The sequence below is a fragment of the Crotalus tigris genome, unplaced genomic scaffold, assembly GCF_016545835.1.
Source record: "Crotalus tigris isolate CLP2741 ecotype Arizona unplaced genomic scaffold, ASM1654583v1 scf7180000024304.1987388, whole genome shotgun sequence".
Classification (NCBI taxonomy): Eukaryota; Metazoa; Chordata; class Lepidosauria; order Squamata; family Viperidae; genus Crotalus; species Crotalus tigris.
Window position 1 is genome coordinate 773,923 of NW_024100476.1, and position 12,380 is coordinate 786,302.

The 12,380-nt window shown below is 43.7% G+C and overlaps 1 protein-coding gene across 4 annotated transcripts in view; it reads right to left on the reverse strand.

The window, feature by feature from the left end:
- Positions 1 to 10,504, reverse strand: part of STOX1 (storkhead box 1) — a 34,097-nt gene extending 23,593 nt beyond the window's left edge. For 3 of the 4 annotated variants that reach the window (XM_039324664.1, XM_039324666.1, XM_039324667.1), the window contains exon 1: positions 9,358 to 10,504. In XM_039324664.1, the coding sequence (XP_039180598.1) occupies positions 9,358 to 9,718 (361 nt within the window). In that variant the 5' untranslated portion in view covers positions 9,719 to 10,504. The remainder of the gene's footprint in view (positions 1 to 9,357) is intronic. The other variant, XM_039324665.1, reaches the window with a different exon arrangement.
- Between the last annotated feature and the right edge of the window lie 1,876 nt (positions 10,505 to 12,380).

A 12,380-nucleotide genomic window follows, 5' to 3' on the forward strand; every position in this document is an offset into this window, starting at 1 on the left:
AGCTTTACCCCTACATCTATGGCCTCTGCTCCCAGCTGGTCACTCAGGATACAAAGTTTACTAGATTTTATGCACTTTGGAGTTATTTTTGGGCAGCCACTTAGACCTCTACTGGACAGAAATAAGATGCCAAGTTATGTTTGTGTCATGGCTCACATGCAAACGGAGAGGCCCAACAAGAATGGCTTCATCACTAACTCAGACTGAATGGTGCCTGTGACCACCAGGCTCTTAGTTTAGGAAAAGTAAATCATAATTTGGACACAAGACAGAATGGGGAAATGAATCCTAGGTTACCTTAAGGGGGAACACCCAGAGGGCTAAAAAGATATATGAAATCTGGAAAGTGTGCAAGAGATTTCGGGAGAACTTGGATCCCTTTCAAATTGCTCCTAGTTGAAAGAGATCATATAGCCAAAGTGCTTTATGCAGTACAACATACAGCCAAAGTGTTTTATGCAGTAATATAGGGACCAACATTTAAAAACCAAAATGAAATACCGAGAAAAGGAGATGGTGGAATAATTAAGATAAAGAGAAGGAAAAATCAGTGTGGAGTTCGCACATGAGGCTTAAAGGTGGTGGTCAGATAAACATAACATAGGGTTTGTTCTTCCCTTTAAGAGAGTTTCAAGGTGGGGGAAGGAGAGCCAACATTTCAAACTGAAAACCTTTTACTCTGAGCTCAGCAAACATATGGAAATCATTTACAAGATAAAGTCACAAAATGGTCACCTGATTCTCAAAATGGAACTCTTTTATTCCATAGTAGGGCTTCATATGATGCACGGGAACCCTAAAGAAACAGATGAGTAAGAGGCTGTGTGCCATTTAATACAATTAAACGAGTAATGGTCGTAACGGAGCCTGCCCTTCATGGTCATGATAGTCATAAGCACATGATTAACCCTATTTCACTATCTTTTTTGCAGTGGTCATTAAGCAAATGCTGCGATTATTAAACGAACCAATGGTTCGCTATGGATGCAGTTTTGCTGCAAAAATGCAGCCTACTGAATGCCCAAAGTGTGGTCATGTGACCAGGGGCGCAACTGTTGGAACTTCGGATCCAGGTCATAGGTATCCCCCTGGGAAGTCCATCATAACTTTAAAAAGTCACTAAGAGACTGGTCATAAGTTGAGGACTTCCTAGGCAGTACTGTTTTTAGTTCCCCTGTGTCCTTAAGCATTAACCGTTGTCTAAATAAGGGGTAGCATAGGTGCTTTCACAAGGAATGCTAGTTAGGTGCAAAGGCCAACCAGAAGCAAACAGGACTAATTTTAGTATCCAAGCCAGTGGTGGGATTCAAATACCTGAACAACCGGTTCTCTTATTGGATGCAGGCCTGGGCCTCCAAGGCCTAGAACGGACTTCCGGAAGTGGCATCCACGTACTTCCAGTGGGCTGTTCTAAGCCTGGGAGGCCTCCTGCAGACCTCCAAAGCCTAAAACAGACTTCCAGAAGTGGCATCCATGCACTTCCGGAGGGCCGTTCTAGGCCTGGGAGGCCTCCTCCAAGCCTCCAAGGCCTAGATTGGACTTCCGGAAAAAGTGTGCATTCAGCCAGTTCTCTGAATTCAGCAAAATTTAGCTACCGGTTCTACTGAACCAGTGCGAACCAGTTGAATCCCATTACTGATCCAAGCTCATAAGATGTTGAAATTAAAACTCCCGCCAGACCAATCTTCACTTTGAAGAACCACACTGTATTGTTTCTTTTCATTTTTGGAATCAGTCCACTCTGAAGGGTACAGTTAGTTCTCCATAGTCCTGACTGAACAGGAGAAGTAATAAAACTCATGCTTGATAGCAGTCACATACCTTCCTCCTGAGAACATTACCTTGCATATCTAATATCGGCTCAAGAGGAGGATACCAAGAAAAAGTCGGGGCAGGGAGGGTACAGGCTAACATCTGGAAACACTCTGAACTCTCCCTAAAGAACAACAGTGGGCTTTCTTTTCTGTACCAAGTTATCATTAAAACATTTCCTCTGCAACTGCTAATAATTATCGCCTTGTAAATTCAGACATTTTGTGGCAATAGATATACCCCTCGATTCTATAGATTCAAGCGGGATAATGAATATAAAAACAACCATCATGTAGCTTAATTATGGGGACGCTTATTTAATTTGCATCCTGCTTTTCCTTCCAGAGAACAGATTGTTCCCTCTCTTGTATGTATTTCGCATGTATTTCAATCTCTCTACAAAATCTCTTTCATGCCGGAAGGCCCTTATTATCATGGTTATTTAATATGAAAAGGTTAATCTGCCTGCTATTTGGGGGAAGGAAATAGAACTGATAATGTAAGATTTAACACGGGCGTGATCACAGTTCAAAAGTTCTTGCAAGACCTGCCAAACTTCTTCGTAGGAAGCATCTTTCCACCCAGAGTGTGGCCTCAGATGTTGGAGCCTGGCCATCCCAAGGTTTCTTGCCAGGTCTGAATAGATCTGAGATCATCAATCATTGTAATACAAAGCAGATTCCTCTTTTCTAAGTTATTTTGGGAAAGCTATCAGGAGTTCTGTAAGCTAATTGTAACTGACTGTAGAGCTGCCTGTAAGAAATATTCTAAAGTGGGATGGTGGCGGAGGTGTTGGATAGGGACAATAAGAGCTAAGTTTAAGTCCACCTCCTGCCAAGAAAAGTTACTGAGTGATGTTGTCCTTGAACCAAGCCACCTTCTTCCAGCCAGATCCTTCCCAGATTGTTATGGGAGCAAAATGGAGACAGCATGCTGTCTTAAGTTCCAAAAATAGGCAGTATATAGAACTAAGAACAACTTAATTAATGGAACGTATGGCAAAGAAACCAACCTTTTATTGTACGTTTTTCAAGCCACCATCTATTAAGGCATTAGCTATTTAGGAGATTGTCCATTAGAAGAAATGGTTCGTTACATCTAGCAGACAACTCAGAATAAAAATATTTATCTGATGCAAACAAAACCATGATCACAAACCCTTTCATGAATGATATTTAAACTGCCTTGAACTGCTCACTCAGGTGGCACACAGAACATTTGCCAGTTCTGCTCGAGATGAAACAGGGTTTTTTTTTTCACTGTGATGTCTGTCCTGCAGTAACTTTAGAAGGACACACAAATAATTCAAGTTTGTAACTAAGCCACTCAGGTGACTGCTTTGTTTTTTTAGCCATGCCTCAAGCACCTGAATCCCTTTTTTGTCTCAAGCAAGTTAAGCAAGATTAACCAAGGTAAAAATGTCATTTATTCTTCTTAGCTTCTAATCTTTTTAAAGCATTGGTAAGAACTCTATTTAAGTATAAATTTCTCAGTGATTGCTAAATTACTGTTCTAGCCAACCTATCTGTCATTAGTCAAACTAGAAGTCCTCAGAGAAAAATTGTTCCATTCATAAGGAACCATCAAATGATTAGGCAAAAGCAGTCTGGCTACAGTATAAATTTTATTAAAAGACATGCTAGAAAGAGTACAGAGAAGAACAACAAAGATGATTAGGGGACTGGAGGCTAAAACATACAAAAAACGGTTGCAGGAATTGGGTATGCCTAGTTTAATGAATAGAAGGACTGGGGGACGACATGATACCAATCTTCCAATATCTAACAGGCTACCACAAAGAAGAGGGGGGTCAACGTATTCTCCAAAGCACCAGAAGGCAAGACAAGAAGCAATGGATGGAAGCTTATCAAAGAGAGATCCAATCTAGAACGAAGGAGAAATTTCCTGACAACTAGAAAATTAACAAATGGAATGGCTTGTCTCAAGAAGTTGTGGGTGCTCCAATACTGGAGTTTTTAAAGAAGAGATTGGACAATCATTTGTCTGAAATGGTATAGGGCCATGATAGCAAACCTTTTAGAGTCTGAGTGCCCAAACTGCAACGCAAAACCCACTTATGCATCGTCAGGTGCCGGGTGGGTGTGGCCCATTGGCTGGGTGTGGCCCATTGGGTGGGCGTGGCTGCGGTGGTAACGGCAGACTGGGTGGGACTAAAAAGTTCAATCAATCAATTCCAACTTTGCAAGATCTTTTTTTTCCCCGCCCGAAGTTGAAATTGACTGATTGAATCTTTTTTTTTGTGTGTGTGCATGGCGGCGGAGGCCTAAATCGAAAAGGTTTTATAAAACCCAGCTGAAGGCCTAGGACTGGGCGATGGCGTGCGTGCCCACAGAGAGGGCTCTGAGTGCCGCCTCTGGCACCCGTGCCATAGGTTCGCCACCACTGGTATAAGGTTTCATGCTTCAGCAGGGAAGACTAGAAGATCTCCAAGGTCCCTTCCAACTCTGTTATTCTGTTACATAAGCTTTCATGAGCTGCAACAAGATCACCAGTCCTCAGTACTGGTCGACATAGAATTTTTTGTGAGATACTACATTTAAATGAAAGTAGATTTCAAAATGGAAGTGGTTGAAAAAAAAATATTGCTCTTGGTGGATGGGCCCATCCATGGCTCAGATGACCTTGGACACAAGAAATCTTTGACAATGGTAAATGCAAATTGATATGGATGGCTTTTACTGGGATTTTCAGCTAGACACAAATACTAAGGAAGGGTCAGAAGGGACCTCCATTGTGGATCCAGTTGCAAGATCCAGGAAAGAGTTGTTCTCTGTGCTTATCAAAAGAATTTGGCATTTGCCTTTCACTTCTAGCAGAATCAAGTATCTTACACTTTTACTATACATGTAGGTGTCACAAAAACGCACTAACCCCCCATCTTGTAATCTTAAGCAGATCAATCATTACCAACTGAGGAAAAATATATATAATTTTAAACGGTTAAGAGCCTGGGTTTGAGAATTATACAGAACTGATAGTTTACTAAAGCTACACAGACTGCTTACATAGTTAATGTAATTGAGATTCTATTTTTACTTGCAGGTATATGTTTCCTCTTTTTTTTTAGATAGAAAAACATGTGGTTGTTTATCTAAGGTTATTAGGTATCTCCAGAGGAGATAATTTAACTCAAATAACAAGCCTTTCCTCTTTTTTAATTAATAGCAACAGGAGATTGTCAGAAGCTCTAAAGTCAGATCCCACTTAGCTCTCACCCCAAATAAGAGGAAAATCCTGTTGTCCTTTTTGTACCTTCCCATGTCCTCACACACGCAATTGCTTGATCAAAGATATTGATCAGTCTGTGTTACCAGAATGGCTGGGCCATTTTTTAAGGCTTATGCCATGGCCCACTACAGGTAGACCTTGATTTATGACAATTGAGCCCCAAATTTATGTTGCTAAATGAAACATTTATTAAGTGAGTTTTGCCCCATTTTACGACCTTTCTTATACAGTTGTTAAGTGAAGCACTGCAGTTATTGTTAGTAACATGGTTGTTAAGTGAATCTGGCTTCCCCATTGACTTTGCTTGTCAGAAGGTTGCAAAAGGTGATCACAGGACCTCGGGATACTGCAACCGTCATAAATATGAACCAGTGGCCAAGCATCTGAATTTTGATTATGTGACCATGGGGATGCTGCAACAGTTAAGTGTGAAAAATGGTCATGACACTTTTTTCATAGTAACCATAGTCATTTTGAATGGTCGGTAAATGAATGTTGTAAGTCAAGGACTATCTGTACTGCATGTGTACTAGACAGAGAAGCTAACAATCAATAACAATACTGCACAAGTTTAGAATCCTTTAGAAGAAAAAGTAACAAAACATTATAAAAGAGAAAGATTATCTAATAAATGAAAGCAGATACAACAGCTATTCATCTTTGGAATTAGGCATTGCTTTTGATGAAAACAGTCTAAACATAATTATTTAAGTAAAATTTACATCAAAACCTTCCTACATAGGCAAAACATCACAAGCAAGGAGTTCCACAATTTAACAGAATGAGAAGAGTTGGAAGGAAGCTTAAAAGTCTTCTAGTCCAACTTCCTGCTCAAGCAGGAGACCCTAAACCAGAGGTCTTCAGACTTGGCCCTTTTATGACTTGTGGACTTCAACTCCCAGAATTCCTCAGCCAGCGTGCCTGGAATTCTGGGAGTTGAAGTCCACAAGTCATAAAAAGGCCAAGTTTGAAGACCCCTGATCTATCTTGTCTGCATTACCATAGTTCTCAACTTAGGAGCTTGTATCCAGCTTTAATGCTATTACACATATATCAACAGCTTCCCTGTAAGAGTGTGGGTCATCAACATTCCTGACAACCACCACTCTAAAGGTCTCCCAACCATTTTGCGCAAGCAGGCTGAGGAATTCTGGGGGAAGGCTGGGAAGGCTATCTTGGACTAACGTTTAATGATTTCTATATAATGGCTATAAGACATCTACTAATTCTAATCAACATGATCTCACGACTGCAAAATGTTATGAGGTCAGCATAACCTCATTCTGCATAGTTCATATTGCTGCTGACATTGTAAACAAGTGGGCTCTATGGAAATACAACTAATTATTCACTTGTTTCAATGCAACAAAAGGTCCACTTCTTTTGCTCTTGCATCTTGCCAGTTCAGCTGGTACACAACTGGCAGGGATGTCCAATGTTTCACAGTCAAAGGTAAAAAAAAAAAAAAAAAAAGTATTTCAGAGTGCTGCCCTACCATTCCTTAAATCAAACCTATTTTCCAAGATCGCACATACATGGAATGCACAGAGTTAATTCTTGAGCCTGGTCCGACCTTCTGAAAAATTATCAGAGTTAACAGTTCTCTAGCTTTGGAAATACTTAACTGGATAGCATCTCCCCAGTAATACCCCGGAAAACAAAATACTTTAATTTTGTTTTTAATTTGCTATGTATGCACTATGACAATGCCATGCAGACTCTGTTTCTTGCTCAATGCATATGGAATTAACTTCCTAGTCAATTTTGTATTGGCAGTGACTAACATAATCCCCAAGGGCAATGTGCCCATTAAAATAGTTTGTCCTTGGAAAATTAGAGAACCTAAAGGATTCCAGAATGGTCTTCAAAGTTTCCCATTGGCCTGGCCGCCATGCCTATTAAGGCTCTGATCTCACTGCAGCTATTTTGTATAAGACACAAAACTCTTTACACAAGCTTTTGTGCAAATGTGGACTGGATGGGTTTTTCTTTTACCAAACAAAAAGCCATAAAATAGCAAGAATGAGAGCAAGAATAAGCTCACACCAGTTATTATCCTTAAGCAGGGGGTTGGACTAGAACAGGGCTTTTCAACCTTTTCACCCATTGTACCACTTTTAGGATATGGCAATATCCGAGTACCACCAGTCACCTAGCAAAGTGTCAAAAACTTGATGACCAAAAAAAAAAAAAAAAGGAAAAAAGTGATAAAGTACAGGTAGTCCTCAACTTACAGCGGTTCGCTTAGTCACTGTTCGAAGTTACAATGGCACTGAAAAAGTCCCCCCAAGGCACAGCCGAGCAAGACACCTGCCTGCCCACCCAGCGGCGCTCTTCCTCCTGTCCGAGGTTTTCATTGTTGTGAGCATTTCTGTTGAGGATTGGCAGCGGAGATGGGGGGGGTATTTGGTTTTTATTTCCCCCCGTCTGCTGGGTGGTTGCAGCAGGTTTTAGTCACTGCACATGACTCTGGGACACTGTGACCGTCATAAATATGAATCAGTTGCCAAGCATCTGAATGTAAATCACAAGACCCTGGAGATGCTGCAACATTCTAGCTGATTGGTGCTTCTTCAGGGCTCAGCAGAAGCGCCAGGATCAGTGCTGCTTTCCAGCTGGAGCCTGATGCTAATCCTGGTGCTTCTGCTGAGCCCTGATAGCCCTGCAGCTCCAGCATCTCTTGCTCAGGCTTGTGTGGTGCTGCCACCAGTTCAGTTCATTCCTCTCCCCCTCCCAGTTTTCTAGGATGGTCGCGTACCACCTGCCAAGTGCCAATGTATCATAGGTGGTACCCGTACCACTGGTTGAAAAGCCCTGGACTAGAAGACCTCCAAGGTCCCTTCCAGCTCGATGATTGTATGATCAGGTGCAAACAGCAGCTTGTGATTTTGTCTAGCAGTAAACCATTCTTGCATGAGTCTCACTCCCAGGGCCTCAAGTACCCACCAAACATGAACAAGAAACCAACCGAGTCCCTAGAAGTCTGCTGAGATAAAACAGGCTAATGGATTTGAGAACCACCATTCCAGATTACGCCTGGATGTTTATATGCTACCAATAGCCTCAATAGAGATGGTACAACCTGGAGAGATTAATATAATGTTAGGAAATGTTCAACCAAGTAGCGCAGGCCTCGAGATTTTCAGAGCTGTCTCCATATTTGGTTCCTCTGCCACAACAATCCTTTTGTGTAAGACCAGAGAAGGAGGAGGGGACAGGCATGTCTCTGAAATGGCTTCCCCAGAACTCCATGACACTACTAACATTTCAGCAGGAATCCAGGTTTTACTTCACGGTTTTAAACTTTTAATGCTGGCTTATTTGTTTTTCCTGTTGGTTTTATACCCCATTTGGTTTTTACAGTGCTCTTTTATCATAATAGGGCCTGTCTGAACCTTTTGATACCTGTTATAGATGCCAGGATAAGGGATTTTTAAATAAATAAGTTATGTTGGTTTTAACATCATGTGTTGCTTTTGATGTTTTTTCCCCCCTGCATGCAGAAACCAATTTATAAATGTTACCAATATCATTTTTAAAAGGGGTGGATTCAAACATGGTTGTGAAGTGTAACGTATTCTGTTAGTTCTGAATTAGTTGTTATGGGAACCCATCTTTGTGATAAATCAGGCAACCATGACATGCCATAAGCAACACACAACTTAGTACAATGGGTGAACCTAATTATTGTGACTTATTCCATACACCAATGTGTTATCTCTGTTATCAATTACTACCTATCCATCTCTCTCTCTCTCTCTCTCTCTCTCTCTCTCTCTCTCTATCTCTCTATCTATCTACTTTTATAATTATATACAATTGCTGTTCCTTATATAGCTTGAGTTTTGACCATCCTTCATTGCTTAACCCTGGAAGTGCAAATCATCCTTATTAAGGCTATATTACCGATCGATCTTCATGCACCAAAGAGTCAGTGGTCCTTAAGTGTTACTCCAACTGAAAAACATTCTCTCCCTTCCCGCTCATCCTAGCATTTAGGAAAAAAAGAAGCCGGGCCATCACACACAGGTATTCCTGAAAACCTCACCGGAGTTTTGAAACTCAATGAAAAGCCACCGAGACCAGACTCCGGGGGGGGGGGGGAAGCCTCTCTCCGAGGCCCCAAGAGGCAGCGCCTGGCCCTGGCTAACTCTTCAGCAATCCCAACACTCTTCGGAACTCGCTCAAGCGGCTACTACTCCCCTGCGCCGGTTCAAAACCAACGCGCATCCTTAGGCAGGTCTGAAGGGGCCGAAAGGGCGGGCAACGAGGGGCGGCTCCTCGGCGCTCACTCACCTACGGCTCGGATGAGGAAGCCCTTGGGGGCCCGCAGCGCCCTGCGGAGCCAGGCGTCGCGGAGGAGCTGCAGGGGCGCCGGGGGGCCTTGCAAGAGCAGCACGCCGCCCCGCAGCCAGCCCTGCAGGCGCACCCGCCCCACGGCGCGCGCCAGCCCGGCGTTCCAGTGGGAGGCGGCGTTGGCGCGGCGGAACGCCTGGAAGACGGCCGCGCCGCGCGCCTCGTCCTCGCAGCAGTCCGCCTCAGCCTCCGCCTCCGGCCCGGCCGCCTCCCGGGACCCCGGCGGGCGGCGACGCAGGACCAGAGCGAGCGAGCTGGGCGCCAGCAGCACCGCGCGGCGGGGAAGCGGCGAGGGCGACATGCTGGGGCGGCTGCGGGGCGCGCTCTGCCCGTTGTGCCCGTCAGCGCCGCCGCCGCCGCCGCCGCTACCAAGGGAACGGGGTTGTTCCTGGCAAGGGGCGGGGAAAAGCTGGCCCGGCTCCAAGCGGCTCGGCTCTTCGGCGGCAGCCCCGGAGCCAGAACTGCTCGCTCGCCTCCCTCCTCCTTCCCCCCCCCGCTCCGAAGCACCTGGAGGAAGGGTGAGGGGGGGCAGGCCGGCCCGGGCTGGAGTGCGCTGCGCTCCCGTTCCCAAGGCGCGCCATTGGTCTCTCCGGGGCTCACGCAGCCCGCGGTCGGCCTGTTCTCGGGCCACCAGGCGCGGCCGAAGCTTCTGCGTCGGATCCTCATCTGGACCGAATCCCAGGTTGGTGGGGAACAACAGTCCCCGCCGATGGGAATACAATGGGCAGCGGTCGGGGAGTGCCTCAGAGTGCGCAAAAAGTTTGCCTCGCCTGGAATCGAGTGGAGCGATTAGCCTTTAGTCAGAAGGAGTTCAGCGTCTCTTGGAAAGCTACGTTGCACGCCCGGAATCGGGATAATTGTCCACCAAGTTATGACTAAGGGAAGGAAGATAACCGTTCTAGTGAATGCGAGGGCGACCGCACAGATTCTCAGTTACTTTTAGAGGTTGAAGAGGGGTATCTGCCCGTTGATGAACCATCGGATTCTCGTAAAGATGCGAAAAAAGTTGCTGGCAGAATAAAAAGCAATCCTAGAAAACACAGATGAGCTGCAAAAAGGGTCAGAAGGATGAAACATTCCTGAGTAGAAACGGGTGGGGGAAAGATGGGGGAGTAAGTCATTAAATAAATATTTATTTATAAATAAATAAGGCTATTCTATTCTATTCTATTCTATTCTATTTTTCTATTCTATTCTATTCTTTACTCTTCCCCCAAAACAGGAATAGTGCAGCTGTAGACAAAAGGAGATCTGTAGGTATTTTGGGATCAGAATTTCCATTCATTGCTAAACAAAGCGGTCGTTATGTGAGTTGTGCCCAATTTTAGGACTTTTTTTGCCATGGTTGTTAAGTGAATCACACAACCCTTAAAGTTGTCTTCCCCCACTGACTTTGTTTGTTAGAAGCGGGCTGGGAAGGTCACAAATGGTGGTGGAAGCTGCAGACAGATTTTCAAGTCACCGTTGCAACCTCTGCCATGAGCTCTTTGCTCCTCTGTTGAAGTTTCAGAAGTGTTGTGTTCTAAAACAATGTTCCTTAAAAGTGATCTTAGGGCCCTGGGAGTCCCTCTTTTTTGGCCCTTAATCTCAAAATTATTTGCCAGCTATGGAAGAGACTTTAAAAATTCTAAAACGATGATACTATTTTCATTGTTTTTATTTGTTAAAAATATAGTTTTTATTGAAATATTTTATGGTTTAATATTGTTATTTTTACAGGATAATGAAATAGGCTTTTGAAACCAAATTCAGTAAACAATTATTCTAGGAATGCAACACTTTTAATATGGTGAATAATAACAAATATAACCCACACAAACAAAAGTTTAAATTTTAATTTTAAAACTGGGAAAGGCTCCTGAGAAAACTAGGAAAGGTCCCTTTAGAAATCCTTCTTATTCCCCTTTTCCTTCTGGAGGGTCTTCCTATGTATTATGGTTGTCTAGAAGCAGCTCTGCCTCCTGTCTCCCACGTCATTCCCACATACCATGACATTACCAGTTGTACCAGCAAATACACAAGGAAACATGTTGTTGGTTTTTTTGCAAACATCTACGATGAATGGCCCAAAGATATCCAGGTTAACATTTCCTGATGTTCCATCAACTCTCCTGTCCTGCCCTACCAAGAGTCAAGAGGAACCAAATGAAGCTCCCACTGAAATCGTGATGCTGAAGCTAAGTTTATTCAGTATGGAAAGTGCATGGATAAAATGCTACTAGGTAACCATTGTCCAAAGGTCAAGTGTTGTATGCAGTAGAGATTATCAAAACAGCTGACACTAGACCATTTTTCCAGGCTTCAAGACTCATCCTATCTTGAAGGAGTCTTCACAATACATTTGTGAATTGTGAAAGACTGAGATGAGCTTTCATTGTTTGACTCTCCCTGTGCCTTTAAGAAGCCACAAAAGCAGAAAAATATTGATGACCAGAGTATTGCTTATGAGGAAACAGATTTCCATGCTCTCTAGGACAGGGGTCCTCAACCTTAGCAACTTTAAGACTTGTGTACTTCAACTTCCAGAATCCCTCAGCCAGCTTTGCTGGCTGAGGAATTTTGGAAGTTGAAGTACACAAGTCTTAAAGTTGCCAAGGTTGAGGACCCCTGCCCTAGGATCTAAAATAGCAGGACTGAGTGGAGACCACAGCCCCTTTAACCATCCTTTGAAGCACCATTGAATGTTTCATAAAATCTAGAATAAAGATGGCCCATGTGGGTGTTCTCTTAGGAGCCTTTTTAAATCAGCCCCCCTCAACTGGGTGCCTTTACTATACCGACATTTCTGGAGGCACATAGTGTCATGCCTTTGAGGCAGACCAGCTCAAGAAAGACAACACAAGGATCACAGAAATGCTACTTTATATCAGTGCTTCTTAACCTCAGCCGCTTTAACTCCCAGAATTCCCCCAGCCAGACGTAAAAGGGGGGTACTCTCACACTTTTTCTTTCCCAGACTTGTG